We start from the raw sequence: 21991 nt of genomic DNA, 5'->3' as shown, positions 1-21991 counted from the left end.
GCTGGTTCAGGAAAGGGTTGAAGATTGTACTTCTAAGTACAGAAGAGTCGATAATTCTTGGTCCTGGTGCATCTGGCCTGGGCCCCTCGGTCCTGGTCCTGTCATAGCGTTCTCCCATGACGTACAATGGGCGGGTGTTTCAATAATGTTAGATTCAATGCTTGAGTTTTCACTCAAAGCCGTGAGGATGGAATCTGAGGGTTTTCCTTTATTCAAACTGTTATCGGTGGATATTCAGCTCCTTCTGAAGATTAAATAAAGACTTATTGCCCCAGAAATTCGACCGCACGCCAGTTTTTCGGGCACTATGCTGCCTTCTATGCCTCCAATATGGCGGGCAGGAGGCACACGCTCATTACAAGCTGGAAGTGCGTCACCCACCACATTGGTAAAGGCCAACAAACTCGGTGTCCAGGAGCCGTGTCTGAAACAGGCGTTAGGCCCCTTATTTGAATATGCAAAGGGTCTAATGCCTGTTTGAGGCCTCCTCTGCAATATTGGCTTGCCCTGAGGCAGTGGGCTGCAATCAGGAAAACCAGGCCTATGTGCGGCCTAACTGGCGGTCCTTAAAGGGACCGTAACCAACAAGGTAAGTGTTTAAAATATACTTACCTGAATGTGGAGACCGGAGGAGCAGGAGTGCTCACATTCAATGAACGCGGGGCCGAGGTCGGGCAACGCTCCCTCCCCCCAATTCCAACCTCTACTGCCCAGATTGCCACTGACCGCTACCTCCTCTCCCAGTCGCCCCCCTCCCCAGTCTCCTATAGCCACTGACCTGAATGCCGTTGTTGGTAACGCACTGACCTGACCTTCGAGTCCCGTTCTCTGGTGAGCTGCGAGGGGTCCCCCATTAAGTGCCTGCAACTCGCAGGCTCAATGATAATGAGGCCCGAAGTCCAATATTATGTGCACCTCGACCCTATCGGGGATCTTGATTGGGCGCACTCGAATTTCTAGACAAATGAACTGCACATGGGACTTTTATCCATCAGGCTGGCTGGATTTGCTATCAGGTCTCAGAAAGTCAGTAACTAAACCAATGGAGCATCTCACTCTTTGAATTTCACTTCACAATATTCTGCATCAGAGTTTGATAAATTTTTATTTAGTCGATCTGCATCAAACACCTACCCTGGCTGACCTGTTTCCAGGCCTCTGGCAAAAGCGTTCTCTCAGCTGCCAGGAGATGTGGGAGAATGGCCCTGGGGAGCCAGATGTAGGAGGGTGGCCCTGGGGAGCCAGATGTAGGAGGGTGGCCCTGGGGAGCCAGATGTAGGAGGGTGGCCCTGGGGAGCCAGATGTGGGAGAATGGCCCTGGGGAGCCAGATGTAGGAGGGTGGCCCTGGGGAGCCAGATGTAGGAGGGTGGCCCTGGGGAGCCAGATGTAGGAGGGTGGCCCTGGGGAGCCAGATGTAGGAGGGTGGCCCTGGGGAGCCAGATGTAGGAGAGTGGCCCTGGGGAGCCAGATGTAGGAGAGTGGCCCTGGGGAGCCAGATGCGGGAGAGTGGCCCTGGGGAGCCAGATGTAGGAGGGTGGCCCTGGGGAGCCAGATGTAGGAGGGTGGCCCTGGGGAGCCAGATGCGGGAGAGTGGCCCTGGGGAGCCAGATGTAGGAGGGTGGCCCTGGGGAGCCAGATGCGGGAGAGTGGCCCTGGGGAGCCAGATGTAGGAGGGTGGCCCTGGGGAGCCAGATGTAGGAGGGTAGCCCTGGGGAGCCAGGTGTGGGAGAGTGGCCCTGGGGAGCCAGATGTGGGAGAGTGGCCTTGGGGAGGTATTTGGCCGTGGCTTGCTGCACAACTGTAAAGTATCAGGGGTACTTCCTGGCTCCATGCACTGGTGCTACTCCAACATGGAGGCATTTCCATTACTTGCTCTGTGTGCTCTTCATGGCATGGAAAATGTTTCCGATTTTGCACCAGTTCCATTATCCGCCACAGAGCCAGAAAAGATTCTCCTTCCCTGACCCCGGGGTGAAAAAATAACATTGAATGACCAAACTTCTTGGCAAATGCTTTTTAAACTGGCTTCACATTTTAACCATTTTCCCTGTGACTTTGATTAAATCCTCTGACATTTATAGGTTACTTTGCAAAAAAATTCCTCCTTCTACTCGCTCCCCAATTTGTTTCTCTCCATAAGGTGCTGAGACTGGGATGGGTATCCACAGACACCAAACACCCTCCAGTACCTCATCCACATGGCCATTCAGCTGTGAGCCTCCTATTGGCAGATGATGGTGTTGTTGGTGGACTGGCCTGGGGAGCAGTGTACTCTACTCACTATTCTGAACAATGCACTAACCAGGGACTGATGCTGGTGAGTGCCCCCAAGTGCAGTGTTTAGAGCTGCACAGCTCAAGAGGGTATCTCAAAGCTCAAATTATTCATTCAAATCAGTACCTGGAGGCCTGGAAAAAAGTAATATTAACTTTGATAGTCTGGACAGTCACTGAGAAGGGACAACGGGCGTTTTGGCCTTTCTTCAGTGCATGTGAAGTTTGTGGCATATACCGCACCTGTGTACAGTTCTTCCTGGTCTGGATTTCTACACATGCAATGGAAAGGCTTCCCTCAACTGGTGAACAAGCTCGGAGATGGATTCATGTTTACAATGTTAAAAAGATTCGATTGGGTCGATAAACTATTTCCTCTGGTGGGGGAATTAAGAACGAGGGGACATCATTTTAAAATTAGAGCTGGGCCTTTTAGGAGCGAAATCAGGGAGCACTTTTTCACACAAGCAGTAGTAGAAAGGCTGTGGATGCTGGGGGTTAATTGGATCTTTCAAGACTGAGATCGATAAATTTTTGTTGGGTAAGGGTATCAAGGGATATGGAGCAAAGGCCGGGTAAATGGAGTTACGCTACAGATCAGCCATGATCTAACTGAATAGCCGAACAGGCTCAAGGGTCTGAATGGCCTACTCCTGTTTCTAATGTCCCTTCAACAAAAAGAAATGGTTACAGGCGGGGTCTCTAGCTCCATCAATCTATTGCCCAATATATTACTGTAGGAAGAGTTAGCCTTACCACCAATGAGGACAGTCTGAGACTGAGCATAACAGTTGTTAAGAACATAAGAACATAAGAAATAGGAGCAGGAGTAGGCCATCCGGCCCCTCGAGCTCCGCCATTCAACAAGATCATGGCTGATCTTCTACCTCAACTCCATTTTCCTGCACTATCCCCATATCCTTTGACGCCTTTAATATCTAGAAATCTATCGATCTCTGTTTTGAATGTACTCAATGACTGAGCCTCCACAGCCCTCTGGGGTAGAGAATTCCAAAGATTCACCACCCTCTGAGTGAAGAAATTTCTCCTCATCTCATCCTCTAAATGGCCGACCCCTTATTCTGAGACTGTGACCCCTGGTTCTGGACTCCCCAGCCAGGGGAAACATCCTCCCTGCATCTTCCCTGTCGAGCCCTGAAAGTATTTTGTATGTTTCAATGAGATCACCTCTCATTCTTCTAAACTCTAGAGAATACAGGCCTAGTCTACTCAATCTCTCTTCATACGACAATCCCGACATCCCAGGAATCAGTATGGTGAACCTTCGCTGCACTCCGTCGATGGCAAGTATATCCTTTCTTAGGTAAGGAGACCAAAATTGTACACAATACTCCAGGTACGGTCTCACCAAGGTCCTATATAATTGCAGTAAGACATCTTTACTCCTGTACTCAAATCCTCTTGTAAAAAAGGCCAACATACCATTTGCCTTCCTAATTGCTTGCTGCACCTGCATGTTAGCTTTCAGTGACTCATGAACAAGGACACCCAGGTCCCTTTGAACATCAACATTTCCCAATCTCTCATCATTTAAATAATACTCTGCATTTGTTTTTCCTACCAAAGTGGATAACTTCACATTTTTCCACATTATATTCCATCTGCCATGTTCTTGCCCACTCACTTAGCTTGTCTATATCCCCTTAAAGCCTCTTTGCATCCTCCTCACAACTCACATTCCCACCTAGTTTTGTGTCATCAGCAAACTTGGAAATATTACATTTGGTTCCCTCATCCAAATCATTGATATAGATTGTGAATAGCTGGGGCCCAAGCACTGATCCCTGCGGTACCCCACTGGTCACAGTCTGCCAACCTGAAAAAGACCCATTTATTTCTACTCTCTGTTTTCTCTCTGTTAACCAATTCTTAATCCATGTCAATATATTACCCCTAATTCCATGTGCTCTAACTTTGTTCACCAACCTCCTGTGTGGGACCGTATCGAAAGCCTTCTGAAAATCCAAATACACCACATCCACTGGTTCCCCTTACCTACTCTACTAGATACATCCTCAAAGAACTCCAATAGTTTGTCAAACATGATTTCCCTTTCATAAATCCATGCTGACTGTTATCTAGAGGCTGGGTGTGAGACCATACACACATATATCCAGTGTTTGGTGCCGACCTCAGAGGGGCAAACACTAGGCTCCAAGATGACTCTCTTGGTGAATTAATCATACAATGATACAGCACAGAAGGAGGCTATTCAGCCCATCATGCTGTGCCGGCTCTTTGAAAGAACTATCCAATTAGTCCCACTCGCCTGCTCTTTCCCTGTAAGTTTTTCCTTTTCAAGTATATATCCAATTCCCTTTTGAAAGTTTGGAAGCAAATCTCCATGGTGTACTCAGTAATCTAATACCTGAAGCAGGCAGGCCCACTAGTACTCTGGGGCACTTCTGTCAACTGATCAGCCAGACTGGCTCATTTACAGTACATGGAAGGACAGTCCTGTCACTGGGTCTGGGATTATTTCCACTCGGCTTCAGCTAACCATGTAAGAGATTACATGGCTGTGGGAGTACAAAGCATCTAGTCATGATGCTTTATATGGGGTAGGGTTGATGGATCAGCTGGTCTTTTCCTGTCTGTCATTTTTGTATCTTCATAACCCTGCAACTCAGTCTAATAAAAAATAGGCTGGTCCTAGCTGGTCAAGCAGTGGAAAGCTCAGCGGTGTTCAGAGTGGGTAAGCTGTGCAGTTTTAGCTGGTTATACTTCAGCAGTAAATCTGAGGATCCCTTAGCTGTTACCAACCTGATACATGAACTCTGCATCAGGAAAACAGAAACACTGCCTGTAGGAATTTCTCAGTTGAATTTGGAAATTCCTAAGCATGGTGTTAGCTCTCCACATCTCAGACATCCAAGTGGCCAAAAAAAAATCAATTCTACATAAAACCAGATTGCGATGACCAATTGCATTTATATAACACCTTTAATGCAGAAGAAAAATGTCATGGTGCTTAATAAAGGTGTGAGAAAAATCATCCCTGAGCCAAAGGAGGAGAGACTGGGAGGAGTGACTAAAAGCTTGGACAAAGAGGTGGGTTTTCAAGAAGATCTTAAAGGAGTAGAGGGAACCTAAGAGGGAGGGGTTTAGGAAGGGAATTCCAGAGAGTGGGTAGTTGAAGGCGCAGCCACTAATGGAGGGGTAAAAGCAGGGAATGTACAAGATGGGATGGAGTGAGTGGTGAGGGAGAAGTGTGACAGAAACTGCAGACAATAGCTTCAGTCTTTCCAATATTTAGTTGGACGAAGTTGAGAGTTAACCAAGACTGGGTGTGGGACATGCAGTCTGACAGTGCAGAGAGGGGTGGTGGAGAGGTTCCGCTGGATGTCATCAGCATATATGGGAAGCTGAACCTCATGTCTGTGGGTGATGTCAACAATGGCAGCATAGACAAGAGGATCAACAGTATAACCTTAGGGTCTCCCACGGTGATGGTGCAGGGGTGGGAAGAGAAGCCATTGCTGGAGATGCTCTGTCTACGACTAAATAGACAAGAGTGAAAGACAAGCAAGGCTTGTCCCAAAGAATTGGACAACTGAGGACAGGTGAGGATGGTGCGGTTGGCCAAGTAGGTGGCTGCAAAGAGGGAGAGGAGAAATAAAGCACCACAGTCACAGAGAATGTGGTTTATTACTTTGGTTACGGCCATTTGTGCCTAGTGCTATTTCGGGTCTGAGGAATAGAAGCCAGATTGGGGGGATTCAAATGAAGCTGTAGGAAAGATGGGACTATTTTGAACGATCATTAGAGTAGCACTGGGCTAGCCCAATGTCACCAGAACAAAAATATCACTACAAGTGCCCCATCAGGAGGAAGGCACCACTAATACGTGCACAAATGGTCTGTCCAAATTGTGATATGTAGAAAATAAAACTAAATCATAATCCAGTTTGTTTTGTCAATGATACAATTATTGTCCTACGGTGCCCACAGTCGCGGACAGCCTCAAATGTACCATTGGACACTGCATGATCCCTGTCTAGGGCCACTGGAGTGCAGGGGGTCTGATGGGCGCAGAGCTGGGAGCCAGCAAGTTCAAGGGTCTTGGAAAGGAAAGGGAGGTTGGAGATGGGATTGCAGTTAGTGAGGACAGAGGGAGTCGAGGGTGGACTTCTTGAGGGAGGTGACAGCGGTTTTGAAGACGGGACAGTGCCTGAAGAGAGGGAACCATTTACAATATTGGCTAATATAGGGGCCAGAAAGGGAAGCTGTGTAACCAGGAGTTTAGTGGGAATGGGTTGAGGGAGCAGGAGTTTGGTGCCAGTATGGACGGAGCTGACAGCAGGAAGTATAGCCAGACTGGGAAGCTTTGGTAAGAGAAATGTGGCACCGTCCATGAGCCAAGTTTCAGTTAATTTCAAAATGTCAAAATGATCAGGCACAATAAAGTTGTGAATGGCAAGGGTCTTGTTCACAAGTGAACTGAACATTCTGGAGGAGCAGTGATTGTTGATCTGCTAACAAAGGCCAGGGGCGGTGGTAGATGGGGTAAGCAGAACAGGAAGGTTAGTGAGGTTAGCCCCCAACAAACACACTGGGTGCTAAGGATAGGGCAGTTGGGGTTGCTGCTCTTCAGGGAGCAATGCTGCTTTTGGAGGCACACAAAGTAGCTGTGGGCTCATTCAAAGGGGATTGAAGCTTCCCAGTCTGGCTATACTTCCTACTGTCAGCTCCGTCCATACTGACACCAAACTCCTGCTCCCTCAACCCATTCCCACTAAACTCCTGGTTACACAGCTTCCCTTTCTGGCCCCTATATTAGCCAATATTGTAAATGGTTCCCTCTCCTCAGGCACTGTCCCATCTTCAAAACCGCTGTCACCTCCCTCAAGAAGTCCCTCTGTCCTCACTAACTGCAATCCCATCTCCAACCTCCCTTTCCTTTCCAAGACCCTTGAACTTGCTGGCTCCCAGCTCCGCGCCCATCAGACCCCCTGCACTCCAGTGGCCCTAGACAGGGATCATGCAGTGTCCAATGGTACATTTGAGGCTGTCCGCGACTGTGGGAACCGTAGGACAATAATTGTATCGTTGACAAAACAAACTGGGTTATGATTTAGTTTTATTTTCTACATATCACAATTTGGACAGACCATTTGTGCACGTATTAGTGGTGCCTTCCTCCTGATGGGGCACTTGTAGTGATATTTTTGTTCTGGTGACATTGGGCTAGCCCAGTGCTACTCAGCAGGAGGTAGACCGAGGATAAGTGATGGGTTGGGGTAAGCAATGGGCAAAACACCTAAGGAGGGGGCAGAAAGATGAGAGGCGGCATAACCAAATGAGGGAAAGAGGAGGAGAGCGAGGCCCCAAGAAGGACCAGAAAGAGAGAGAAATATTGAACTACAGTTCAGAACAGCAGCCAAAACGGCACACGAATGGACACATGGGAATTCTAGGTTAGATAGGTATAGCATAGGTAGATAAGATATGCAGCGGTCTTAAATGGAGGGCAGGAAGGAGAAATTAAAGTCTAAGGCCAAGAGACTGTGGCGGATGGTGAAGGGAGCTCTTGCATTAAGTGAAGACTGGATGAATCAATTTTAGTTGATGTGTGTGAACCAAAGTTTCCAGGTAATTGCAAATATAACTAACTTTGTTAAAAACAAATTGTGAAGTTGCTCATGGATTTACTTTCCAGTAGCTCCTCCTAACTGTCACATATTCAGCAGGGAGCGCCAATGGGGTATTGACAGAGTAAACTGGAAATGCACAACGGGAGGATATATATATATATATATATGCTGTGTCCCAGTTTTCTATTTGAAGGTATTACCATTACATTGATATATAATTTCAGTAATAAAACAAATAGAGGTTACAGGGAAATGAAGCATTATTAAACATGCATGTACATAGGCAAACCGCGAGGATAAAGTGCAGTCTTTGCATCTGGGGCCACTGGTGAGGTATGTGAGGTACATGTGCCAAACATCAGCTTTATCACCTTGTTACTAATTGTACTCCTCAGCCCACCTCCCAAAATAAAAGTTTACATCATTCTCGGCCTCTCTCCTCCCTAAGTATAATTTGGACCTCAAATTTAATGAATGAATGGTCTTTTAGAAGGCAGATGAGCTGTGGGGTAAAACACGTCTACACAGGCTGTTAAGAAAATAAGTAGAATATGGAACTGGATTAACAATCTGCTCTTCATCTGGATTCAGACGGATTGGACAGAGGGCTCTGGGTGAAATGGATTTGGGCATTTCAGGCTAGACAGGGTTCATTCCAAAATTCAGAATCTATATTTAAACAAGAAACTGTAACAGCTTCAAAATTCTTTACTTACCTAAATATTCATTTAACAATTGATTCTTCTTGTCAACAATCAATATGCCGTTGTGACTGCCCACATTATCTGCTGGTACATTGCTGGTATCCAATCACACAGCGCACAAGAGGATTCCCGGCAGATGATAGGCTTTGAAGGATTTACGGTCTTGTCTGGTACGTCAGACAGTCGTGGGAGAATTCAAGTAATATCAGTAATCAACGCACTACATGACTTCAAACGGGTGTGGTAGAAAAAGACAAAACTGGATTTATCGACCCTTTGTCAGTACACTTACATTAAACAAAAGCAAATTATTAATTACAAAATGAGAAAGTCACTTTGAAACATTCAATTCAAATACTTCAAGACAACAAACAAAAAAAATTACCACAGAACTTTGAAACAAATACCAAAAACATTTCCTTGATATTAAGATATTGAAACATTTTAATATGGGCGATGGTAGCCTCCTGAAGCATTCCCTCCTGACATGTTTAGACCTGACATCATCTGGTTTGACCGGTTATCGAGTGCCATGGAGCCTTGCTGGTAACCCCCTTGCATGTAGTTCCCTTGACTGTGAAAACCAAGGATTACAACAGGTTATTTACAAAGATAAAAAGACAAAACATAAATTCTGTTTCAAAATGAGGACAAGGACTGGAAATAAGCAAATAATAAGTGTGAAGATTGCACATGCTCACAATCCAAGGACATGCCTTCTGAGAACCCAAGAGACAGGAACTGAAACTACAATACGTTACTGAATACACAGCCACAGAAATTCAACACAGGTCATTCGGCCCATCGGACCAGTGCCAGTGCTAGCTCCACACTCTCATACCACACTTCTGTATCCTTTAAGGTAACTCCTTTGCAAATTTATCTCATTTCCTCTTAAATGCTGTGACTAATTCAGTTTCAATAACAACTTGTGGTAATGCATTCCATATTCTAATAATCTTTTGTGTGAATTCCTCCAGTCCACTTATTCACTTTAAATGAGCTCGACGCTTATGCCCTCTTGTTACAGATACAATGAGCAAAGGAATTAATCTTTTTCTATTTACCCTCTCAAATCCATTCAAAACTCTAAACAATTATTAGATCCCCTCAACTTTCTTGCCACGAGTGAACAGGTTCCTAGTTTACTCAAGTCTCACATTAGAACAGTATCCCCCCATACCTAGCAATCTGAAAATTCCTTCAGGTAGGCATGGTTAGAACAACCTTCAGTCAGCTCCCAACAGCCCACCCAGAACAGGGGGGACAGAGGAGCAGGTTGCAAAGGGGCACAGGCAACAGGGGGAGGAGGCGTAACAAAGATCATCCATAGGTAGCCCAGGGAGTGCAATATTCGGAGGAAAATGTCAGTGGGTAGGATGGGAGAAGCCCTTCAGCACACTGGGCAAGGCACGATTTGGCCACAGTGGAGCTGGTGTCCGATTGTCCGAGCAGCGGGGGAATGGTGCGATGTGCTGCCCCAATCCCTGCTTGTGGCATGGGAGGACCCCCTGAGGCTAGACTACAGAGCGAGAGCTTGACGTGGTATTAAGACTGACTGTTAGTTTCAGGTAGGAAATGACTTGAAGTCCGAATGGAAGGGGATGGAGAGAGGCTGGAAAACTGAAGCAGTGAACAGGACCAGTTTCATGAACGCCCTTGTTGTGCACTGCCATCCAGTGTTATGTTATGGAACTGCATGCTAACAAAGATGCTGAGAGCAAGAACAGGTGTGGTTTGAACGAAAATTACAGGACAGGGCTTTTACCATTTGAAATGCAAATCACAGCGCCATCGACAAGTATAATTGGTTCTCCAGGCAGATGATTTAAAAGTGGAATCAGTTCTGAAGGAAAATGTTTTGAAAGTGTAATTGGTTCTCCAGGGGAATGTTTTGAAAGTGTAATTAATTCTCCACATAAATGTTTTGAAAGTGTAATTGGTTCTCCACATAAATGTTTTGAAATCCCAAGAAAACTAATATTGAATCGGGGACAGGGACTCGATAAAATTAACATAAGTAAAGCAACATTAATGAAGAAAATAATAGCATTAAAGAGTGACAAATCCCCAAGACCAGATGGTTTCCATCCCAGGGTTTTAAAGGAAGTAGGTGAGCACATTGCAGATGCCCTAACTATAATCTTTCAAAGTTCTCTAGATTCAGGAACTGTCCCTCTAGATTGGAAAATTGCACATGTCACTCCGCTTTTTAAGAAAGGAGAGGGAAACCAGGGAATTATAGACCAGTTAGCCTAACATCTGTTGTGGGGAAAATGCTGCAGTCTATAATTAAGGATAGGGTGAGTGAACACCTCGAGAATTTTCAGTTAATCAGAGCGAGCCAGCATGGATTTGTGAAAGGTAGGTCGTGCCTGACAAACCTGATTGAATTTTTTGACGAGGTGACTAAAGAAGTGGACAGGGGAATGTCAATGGATGTCATTCATATGGACTTCCAAAAGGCATTTGATAAGGTCCCACATAAGAGACTAGTCAAAAAGAAGAAGGAGGCATATGACATGCATAGGCAGCTGGGATCAAGTGGATCCCTTGAAGAGTATAGAGATTGCCGGAGTAGAGTTAAGAGAGAAATCAGGAGGGCAAAAAGGGGATATGAGATTGCTTTGGCAGATCAGGCAAAGGTGAATCCAAAGAGCTTCTACAAATACATAAAGGGCAAAAGGGTAACTAGGGAGAGAGTAGGGCCTCTGAAGGATCAACAAGGTCATCTATGTGCGGAACCACAAAAGATGGGTGAGATCCTGAATGAATATTTCACATCGGTATTTATGGTTGAGAAAGGCATGGATATTAGGGAACTTGGGGAAATAAATAGTGATGTCTTGAGGAGTGTACATATTACAGAGAGGGAGGTGCTGGAAGTCTTAACGCGCATCAAGGTAGATAAATCTCCGGGACCTGATGAAATGTATCCCAGGACGTTATGGGAGGTTAGGGAGGAAATTGCGGGTCCCCTAGCAGAGATATTTGAATCATCCACCGCTACAGGTGAGGTGCCTGAAGATTGGAGGGTAGCAAATGTTGTGCCTTTGTTTAAGAAGGGCGGCAGGGAAAAGCCTGGGAACTACAGACCAGTGAGCCTGACATCTGTAGTGGGTAAGTTGTTAGAGGGTATTCTGAGGGACAGGATCTACAGACATTTGGAGAGGCAGGGACTAATTAGGAACAGTCAGCATGGTTTTGTGAGAGGAAAATCATGTCTCACGAATTTGATTGAGTTTTTTGAAGGGGTAACCAAGAAGATAGATGAGGGCTGTGCAGTAGACGTGGTCTACATGGACTTCAGCAAAGCCTTTGACAAGGTACCGCATGGTAGGTTGTTACATAAGGTTAAATCTCATGGGATCCAAGGTGAGGTAGCCAATTGGATACAAAATTGGCTTGACGACAGAAGACAGAGGGTGGTTGTGGAGGGTTGTTTTTCAAACTGGATGCCTGTGTCCAGCGGTGTGCCTCAGGGATCGGTGCTGGGTCCGCTGTTATTTGTTATTTATATTAATGATTTGGATGAGAATTTAGGAGGCATGGTTAGTAAGTTTGCAGATGACACAAAGATTGGTGGCATTGTGGACAGTGAAGAAGGTTATCTAGGATTGCAACGGGATCTTGATAAATTGGGCCAGTGGGCCGATGAATGGCAGATGGAGTTTAATTTAGATAAATGTGAGGTGATGCATTTTGGTAGATCGAATCGGGCCAGGACCTACTCCGTTAATGGTAGGGCGTTGGGGAGAGTTATAGAACAAAGAGATCTGGGAGTACAGATTCATAGCTCCTTGAAAGTGGAGTCACAGGTGGATAGGGTGGTGAAGAAGGCATTCGGCATGCTTGGTTTCATTGGTCAGAACATTGAATGCAGGAGTTGGGATGTCTTGTTGAAGTTGTACAGGGCATTGGTGAGGCCACACTTGGAGTACTGTGTACAGTTCTGGTCACCCTATTATAGAAAGGATATTATTAAACTAGAAAGAGTGCAGAAAAGATTTACTAGGATGCTACCGGGACTTGATGGTTTGACTTATAGGGAGAGGTTAGACAGACTGGGACTTTTTTCCCTGGAGAGTAGGAGGTTAAGGGGTGATCTTATAGAAGTCTATAAAATAATGAGGGGCATAGATAAGGTCGATAGTCAAAATCTTTTCCCAAAGGTAGGGGAGTCTATAACGAGGGGGCATAGATTTAAGGTGAGAGGGGAGAGATACAAAAGGGTCCAGAGGGGCAATTTTTTCACTCAAAGGGTGGTGAGTGTCTGGAACGAGCTGCCAGAGGCAGTAGTAGAGGCGGGTACAATTTTGTCTTTTAAAAAGCATTTGGACAGTTACATGGGTAAGATGGGTATAGAGGGATATGGGCCAAGTGCAGGCAATTGGGACTAGCTTAGTGGTATAAACTGGGCGACATGGACATGTTGGGCCGAAGGGCCTGTTTCCATGTTGTAACTTCTATGATTCTATGATTCTAAGATAGAAGCCCACGGAATCGAGGGAAAAGTACGGACTTGGTTAGGAAGTTGGCTGAGCGAAAGGCGACAGAGAGTAGGGATAATGGGTAGGTACTCACATTGGCAGGATGTGACTAGTGGAGTCCCGCAGGGATCGGTCTTGGGGCCTCAATTATTCACAATATTTATTAACGACTTAGATGAAGGCATAGAAAGTCTCATATCTAAGTTTGCCGATGACACAAAGATTGGTGGCATTGTAAGCAGTGTAGATGAAAACATAAAATTACAAAGCGATATTGATAGATTAGGTGAATGGGCAAAACTGTGGCAAATGGAATTCAATGTAGACAAATGTGAGGTCATCCACTTTGGATCAAAAAAGGATAGAACAGGGTACTTTCTAATTGGTAAAAAGTTAAAAACAGTGGATGTCCAAAGGGACTTTAGGGTTCAGGTACATAGATCATTGAAGTTGCATGAACAGGTGCAGAAAATAATCAAGAAGGCTAATGGAATGCTGGCCTTAATATCTGGAGGACTAGAGTACAAGGGGGCAGAAGTTATGCTGCAGCTATACAAAACCCTGGTTAGACCGCACCTGGAGTACTGTGAGCAGTTCTGGGCACCGCACCTTCGGAAGGACATATTGGCCTTGGAGGGAGTGCAGCGTAAGTTTACTAGAATGATACCCGGACTTCAAGGGTTAAGTTACGAGGAGAGATTACACAAATTGGGGATGTATTCTCTAGAGTTTAGAAGGTTAAGGGTTGATTTGATCGAAGTTTATAAGATATTAAGGGGAACAGATAGGGTGGATGGAGAGAAACTATTTCCGCTGGTTGGGGATTTTAGGAGTAGGGGGCACAGTCTAAAAATTAGAGCCAGACCTTCCAGGAGCGAGATTAGAAAACATTTCTACACACAAAGGGTTGTAGAAGTTTGGAACTCTCTTCCGCAAACGGCAATTGATGCTAACGCAATTGCTAAATTTAAATCTGAGATAGATCGCTTTTTGGCAACCTAAGGTATTAAGGGATATGGGCCAAAGGCAGGTATATGGAGTTAGATCACAGATCAGCCATGATCTTATCAAATGGCGGAGCAGGCACGAGGGGCTGAATGGCCTACTCCTGTTCCTATGAAAGTGTAATTGGTTCTCCAGGTGAATGTTTTGAAAGTGTAATTGGTTCTCCACATAAATGTTTTGAAAGTGTAATTGGTTCTCCACATAAATGTTTTCAAAGTGTAATTGGTTCTCCTGCTAAACGTTTTGAAAGTGTAATTGGTTCTACAGGTAAATGTTTTGAAAGTGTAATTGGTTCTCCAGGTAAATGTTTTGAAAGTGTAATTGGTTCTCCACATAAATGTTTTAAAAGAGTAATTGGTTCTCCAGGTAAATGTTTTGAAAGTGTAATTGGTTCTCCAGGTAAATGTTTTGAAAGTGTAATTGGTTCTCCACATAAATGTTTTAAAAGAGTAATTGGTTCTCCAGGTAAATGTTTTAAAAGTGTAATTGGTTCTCCACATAAATGTTTTAAAAGTGTAATTGGTTCACCACATAAATGTTTTAAAAGTGTAATTGGTTCTCCACATAAATGTTTTAAAAGTGTAATTGGTTCTCCACATAAATGTTTTAAAAGTGTAATTGGTTCTCCACATAAATGTTTTAAAAGTGTAATTGGTTCTCCACATAAATGTTTTGAAAGTGTAATTGGTTCTCCACATAAATGTTTTAAAAGTGTAATTGGTTCTCCACATAAATGTTTTGAAAGTGTAATTGGTTCTCCACATAAATGTTTTAAAAGTGTAATTGGTTCACCACATAAATGTTTTAAAAGTGTAATTGGTTCTCCACATAAATGTTTTGAAAGTGTAATTGGTTCACCACATAAATGTTTTAAAAGAGTAATTGGTTCTCCACATAAATGTTTTAAAAGTGTAATTGGTTCTCCACATAAATGTTTTGAAAGTGTAATTGGTTCACCACATAAATGTTTTAAAAGAGTAATTGGTTCTCCACATAAATGTTTTAAAAGTGTAATTGGTTCTCCACATAAATGTTTTAAAAGTGTAATTGGTTCACCACATAAATGTTTTAAAAGAGTAATTGGTTCTCCACATAAATGTTTTAAAAGTGTAATTGGTTCTCCACATAAATGTTTTGAAAGTGTAATTGGTTCTCCAGGTAAATGTTTTGAAAGTGTAATTGGTTCTCCAGGTGAATGTTTTAAAAGTGTAATTGGTTCTCCAGGTAAATGTTTTGAAAGTGTAATTGGTTCTCCAGGTGAATGTTTTAAAAGTGTAATTGGTTCTCCAGGTAAATGTTTTGAAAGTGTAATTGGTTCTCCACATAAATGTTTTGAAAGTGTAATTGGTTCATCAGGTAAATGTTTTAAACTGTAATTGGTTTTCCAGGTAAATGTTTTGAAAGTGTAATTTGTTCTCAGGTGAATGGTTGGAAAGTGTAATTGGTTCTTCCGGTAAATGTTTTAAACTCTAATTGGTTCTCCAGGTGAATGTTTTGAAAGTGTAATTGGTTCTCCACTTAATATTTTGAAAGTGTAATTGGTTCTCCACATAAATGTTTTGAAAGTGTAATTTGTTCTCAGGTGAATGGTTTGAAAGTGTAATTGGTTGTTCCGGTAAATGTTTTAAACTCTAATTGGTTCTCCAGGTAAATGTTTTGAAAGTGTAATTGGTTCTCCAGGTGAATGTTTTGAAAGTGTAATTTGTTCTCAGGTAAATGTTTTGAAAGTGTAATTGGTTCTCCAGGTGAATGTTTTGAAAGTGTAATTGGTTCTCCAGGTAATTGATTTAATAGATATATATGGATTGATGGAGGGAGAGGCCCCAAAACAGATCCCAGGAGCCATTAGCTCTATGTCACCAATCTGGGAAACACTCATTTCCTTCAACTCTGATTTCGATCCTTCAGTCATTCCGCTCTCCTTGCCAGCACTTTACCTTTAATTGTACGGGGGATTTAATCTTTGCTACAAGCCTCTTAAGTAGCACTTTATCCAATGCATTTTGATGGTTCAAACACAAATGCATACATTCCTTTGACTACATGCTTGGTAATTTACTCAAGCATTTGATTAGTTATGAGTGATATATTCTTTACACATCCGTGTTAACTGTCTTTGTGTTGATCTGGTTTCTCCCATTCCCCTTTTGTTGAACAGAAGTATTACATTCGCCACCCACCTGTCCCTCAGTACAATTTCACAGAAGTTTGGAATAAATTTCTCGATGAGCTGCAGTGTCCGTTGCTCCCACCCGCTCCTTAGGAGCTTCTAATGACAGGTATGAAGTATTTCCACAGCACAGCACCGCAACAGTGTGCCTCCAAACAGAATGATATCAACTGTGTAGCCATCAACCAATAAAGCCTCAACTTTTGGATTTCATGTAAATTACACCAATGAGAAAGACTGCAGGGCATATCTCCACTACCAGGAGCCAAGTCATTTTGAGAACTGATTTTGGGATTTTTCCATATTTTACATGGCTGCGGTCACTTAAAGGTTACTTAAGCTCACTGGTCCCAAGTCCATTATTTAAAATGACAATGCTTTGAGGCATGGAGGTCTGGGGTGACCAAGGAAAGGATTCCTATCGCACTGCTCAGACAATAAAAATTAAAATTGTCTCTTCCTAATTTGCTTTGCCTCCCTGTTGTCTCTCTTTGGCGCTTGGCGCTCACATTTTCTCTCGTTATCTCTGTGCCCCTGTCTGTTTCCCACTCATTTATCAAGTCCATCGCATCTCCTTTCTTTATTCTAAATGTTTCTCACTGATCTTTTTGTTCATTTGTTCTCGGAATGTGGGTGACGCTGACAAGGCCTTGTTTACTGCCCATCCCTAGGTGCCCTGAGGGCATTAAGAGTCAACTCTGGAACTGGAGTCACGTGTAGGCCCAGAGTGGCAGGTTCCTTTCCCTGAAGGACATTACTGAACCAGTTGGGTTTTTACAACAATCCAGCAACTTCATAGTCATTTTCAGATGCTAGCCCACAAGCTACAAAATTTACTGATTCAATTTCACAACTTGCTGTGGTGGGGATTTGAAATGATAATGTCTGAATTGCTCGTCCAGTACCATAACCACTAGGCTACCATAGCCCTGATATCTTATAAATATTCCTTTACGGAATTTATATCTTTTACTTTTAAGGCGCTTAGCCAAATCGTGCTTTATTCAAAGTGGGAATCTGGGCCGGGAGGTGGGGGAGGCCATCCAGGAGATACTGCAACACACACACACAGATAGAAACCCAACTAGACCGGCAGGGACGGGTGGATCTGGACCCGTAAGGTGGAGAAGAGCAGGCACCAAAAGTTAATGGTGCGAGGGAAATTAGGCAGTGGAGAAGGGACCATCTGTGATGCTGTTCTTTTCTGATTAGGAACAAGCCGGGGGAATGAGTGTCTGGGGTACGTCAAGATACTACTGCAGACTGACAGCACGATCTTCAGTCAGTATCAGACCAGCTGAGCAATGCATTTTCCAAGTGATGCTTTTGCTTCTGATCTAACTATTCTTTGAAGGAGTGCTCCACAAATCAGCTAATGGGCCAGTCCTGAATTAAATGATCCTTGTCCGCCAGTTTCAATCCCATGCTCGTGGTTTACCGCAGCACCTTTATGTGCCCCTGACTTCAGGACTGGGTTTGGAGTTTAAAAGCAGTAGGAGAGCACCATGCAGTATGGTGGGGTCTGCACATGCAGAGAGCAGTGGAGAATAGGCTTGAGTACAGGGGCAGACCTTGGTGGGGAGAGAGGTCATGGAGCAGGGCTGATGCACTCAGGGTAGGCCTGGAAGGGATAGAGAGAGCAGATCCAAGGGACAGAGCTCACAGGGCAGGCCAGAGGGACAGAGCTCACAGGGCAGGCCAGAGGGAGAGGGCTCACAGAGCAGATCTAGAAAGGGACAGAACAAAGGCCACAAACAGGTCAGGGAGAGAGTAGAGGAGAGGCAGAGTGGGTGAAATGCCATTGAGAAGTGGTACTGAAAACAATTTGATGTCTTTTTCCAAGGATCTGATTGGCCTGTGCTGTCACATGATTGTCTTAATGTAACAATTAAAAATACTAAGGGGTTGTGTGGCATTGTGGGTAGCAAACTACATCCTTTCACTCTGTGGGCAAACCCAGTCCAGACTACACTGGGGTCTTCTATTACTGGGGACAGGGGAGTGCAGGAAGACAGAGCACACTCCTTCCACTCTGGGATTGAGGTGCAAATCCAGCCCATACTGAAGAGGATTACAATTATTTCTGTCTGATGGAGGGAATAGTCCAACATAAAATGAAACTTGGTTCCCTGAAGGTGCTGGTGTAAAATAATAGGTAATAATTTGGCATAAATTGACAGTAAAATTGTGGGGAGAAAGAAATCTGTTGAATCAAAAAATACACCAAGAAACTGCAACCACCATTAAAGTCAGCCCTACAAAGCTATTCTGGAGTGAAGTACCTATATAGAGTGGAACATAAAGGTCAGGCGGAGAGGTAGAGACATGAAAATTAACAAACCACTCCACACAGAAAGGGTTAAATGCCAGTTGTGCTTATTCAGGCTGCCAAACTTTGAATTAATTCATTGATGAAGCGCACGGACGGATACTTGATCAAATGATACAGCAGTCAGCACTTTTAAAAAGACCTTAGATGGCTGATGTTTTTCTGAAGTGTAGCCAAGAAGTTTTTGTGCTACTTACTTCTGCAGTCCTCCTCCACCTCCTCTCTGCATATTGTAACCTGCCCCAGACTGGCCAGACATGCCCCGATCACCACCTGCAACATCAGGACGTTAGTGACTAACCTTCACACTCACAGTTACTCAGTCACAAAACACGCAAGCACTTCAGGGCACATCCAAGGCTGCTGAATCACCAATTACACTGAAATTGAACAATGTCAAACAAACAGCTACAAGAATCCAGATTTTTACCATCATTACATCTCAACCTTTATTTTACTGTATTATACAACACTTCAACGTATTACTAATTACCTATAAATAACCTATCAATTACCTATCAATCCCAAGAATTACTGTTGGAAGTTCGTAGTCTATATATCAGAATACTATAAACTGGTACAAAGACTCAAAAAAGGACAGGATTGGGTACTAAATATTCCTGGATACAAGGTGTTCAGGAAAGATAGGGAAGGAAAAAAAGGAACCGAGTGGTCCTGGCAGAACCCAAACTGAGCATCAGTGAGCAGGTTATTGGTGAGTAAGTGCTGCTTGATAGCACTGTCGACGACACCTTCCATCACTTTGCTGATGATTGAGAGTAGACTGATGGGGCGGTAATTGGCCCGGGTTGGATTTGTCCTGCTTTTTGTGGACAGAACATACCTGGGCAATTTTCCACATTGTCGGGTAGATGCCAGTGTTGTAGCTGTACTGGAACAGTTTGGCTAGAGGTGCGGCTAGTTCTGGAGCACAAGTCTTCAGCACTACAGCCGGGATGTTGTCGGGGCCCATAGCCTTTGCTGTATCCAGTGCACTCAGCCGTTTCTTGATATCATGTGGAGTGAATCAAATTGGCTGAAGACTGGCTTCTGTGATGGTGGGGATATCGGGAGGAGGCCGAGATGGATCATCCACTCGGCACTTCTGACTGAAGATGGTTGCAAAGGCTTCAGCCTTGTCTTTTGCACTCACGTGCTGGACTCCGCCATCATTGAGGATGGGATGTTTACAGAGTTTCCTCCTCCAGTTAGTTGTTCAATTGTCCACCACCATTCACGACTGGATGTGGCAGGACTGCAGAGCTTGGATCTGATCTGTTGGTTGTGGAATCGCTTAGCTCTGTCTATAGCATGTTGCTTCCGCTGTTTAGCATGCATGTAGTCCTGAGTTGTAGCTTCACCAGGTTGGCACCTCATTTTTAGGTATGCCTGGTGCTGCTCCTGGCATGCTCTTCTACACTCCTCATTGTGTGGAGATGCCGGTGATGGACTGGGGTAGACAAATGTAAGGAGTCACACAACACCAGGTTATAGTCCAACAGCTTTATTTGAAATCACAAGCTTTCGGAGCTTTGCTCCTTCGTCAGGTGAAGTCAGATCTTCACCTGACGAAGGAGCAAAGCTCCGAAAGCTTGTGATTTCAAATAAAGCTGTTGGACTATAACCTGGTGTTGTGTGACTCCTTACATTTGTACACTCCTCATTGAACCAGGGTTGATCCCCTGGCTTGGTGAGGAATGTGCCGGGCCATGAGGTTACAGATTGTGCTGGAATACAATTCTGCTGCTGCTGATGGCCCACAGTGCCTCATGGGTGCCCAGTTTTGAGCTGCTAGATCTGTTCTGAATCTATCCCATTTAGCACGGTGGTAGTGCCACACAACACTTTGGATGGTGTCCTCAGTGCGAAGACGGGACTTCGTCTCCACGAGGACTGTGCGGTGGTCACTCCTACCAATGCTGTCATGGACAGATGCATCTGCGATAGGTAGATTGGTGAGGACAAGGTCAAGTCGGTTTTTCCCTCGTGTTGGTTCGCTCACCACCTGCGGCAGGCCCAGTCTCACAGCTATGTCCTTCAGGACTCGGCCAGCTCGGTCGGTAGTGGTGCTACCGAGCCACTCTTGGTGATGGACATTGAAGTCCCCCACCCAATAGAGGCGCCATTACACTACTGGGTGTATTCTATAGGCCACCAACAAAGTGGGAAGGATATAGAGGAGCAATTTGCAGGGAAATTACAGAGAGGTGCAAGAACCATAGAGTAGTGATATTGGGAGACTTCAACTATCCTAATATAGACTGGGATAGTAATAATGTAAAGGGCAGAGAGGGAGAAGTATTTCTGAAGTGTGTTCAGGAGAACTTCCTTGATCAGGATGTTTCCAGCCCATCGAGGCATTGGTGGATCTAGTTCTGGGGAATGAGGTGGGCCAAGTGGAGCAAGTGACAGTGGTGAAAGTGATCATAATATCATAAGGTTTAGATTAGTTATGGAAAAGGACAAGGAGCAATCTAGAGTCAAAATACTTAATTGGAGGAGGGCCAATTTCAGTGGGTTGAGAATGGATCTGGCCCAGGTAAATTGGAATCAAAGATTGGCAGGCAAATTTGTAATCAAACAATGGGGGGCGGCCTTTAAAGAGGAGATGGTTCGGGTACAGTCTAGGTACATTCCCATGAGGGAGAAAGGTAGGGCAACCCTGGATGACGAAAGAGATAGAGATTAAGATGAAGCAGAAAAGGGGGAGTGTGATAGATGTCAGGTTGATAATACAAGTGAGAACCAGGCTGAATATGGAAAGTACAGAGGAAAAGTGAAAAAGGAAATAAGAGGGGCAAAGAGAGAGTATGAGAATAGTTCCTTCATCGTCGCTAGGCCAAAATCCTGGAACTCCCTACCTAACAGCACTGTGGGAAAACCTTCACTGCAGCGGTTCAAGAAGGGGGCTCACCACCACCTTCTCAAGGGCAATTAGGGATGGGCAATAAATGCCGGCCTTGCCAACGACACCCACATCCCATGAACGAATAAAAAAAAAGACTGGCGGCTAATATAAAGTCTTCTATAGGCATGTAAACAGCAAATGAGTAGTAAGAGGAGGGGTGGGGTCATAGAGTCATACAGCACGGATAGAGGCCCTTCGGCCCATCGTGTCCGCGCCGGTCAATTAGGAACCAAAAAGGAGATCTACTCAAGGAGGCAGAGGGGATGGCTGAGGTACTAAATAAGTACTTTGCATCTGTCTACTAAGGAAGAAGATGCTGCCAAAGTCACAGTAAAATATGTAGTTGAGATACTGGATGGCCTAAAAATTGATAAAGAGGAGGTACTAGAAAGGCTGGCTGTACTTAAAGTAGATAAGTCACCCGGTCCGGATGGGATGCATCATAGGTTGCTGAGGGAAGTCAGGGTGGAAATTGCAGAGGTACTGGCCATAATCT

The 21991-nt window shown here is 44.5% G+C and overlaps 1 protein-coding gene across 3 annotated transcripts in view; it reads right to left on the bottom strand.

The window, feature by feature from the left end:
* Positions 1 to 8832: 8832 nt before the first annotated feature.
* Positions 8833 to 21991, bottom strand: part of LOC137299331 (scaffold attachment factor B1-like) — a 93918-nt gene continuing 80759 nt past the window's right edge. For 2 of the 3 annotated variants that reach the window (XM_067967989.1, XM_067967990.1), the window contains exons 18-19: positions 18785 to 18860; positions 8833 to 9167 (exon numbers count right to left, since the gene is read on the bottom strand). In XM_067967989.1, the coding sequence (XP_067824090.1) occupies positions 9038 to 9167; positions 18785 to 18860 (206 nt within the window). In that variant the 3' untranslated portion in view covers positions 8833 to 9037. The remainder of the gene's footprint in view (positions 9168 to 18784; positions 18861 to 21991) is intronic. The other variant, XM_067967991.1, reaches the window with a different exon arrangement.

Source organism: Heptranchias perlo, chromosome 29, assembly GCF_035084215.1.
Source record: "Heptranchias perlo isolate sHepPer1 chromosome 29, sHepPer1.hap1, whole genome shotgun sequence".
Taxonomy (NCBI): domain Eukaryota; kingdom Metazoa; phylum Chordata; class Chondrichthyes; order Hexanchiformes; family Hexanchidae; genus Heptranchias; species Heptranchias perlo.
The sequence above is the reverse complement of the archived record's forward strand: the minus strand, read 5'-3'. Positions and strand labels throughout refer to the sequence as shown.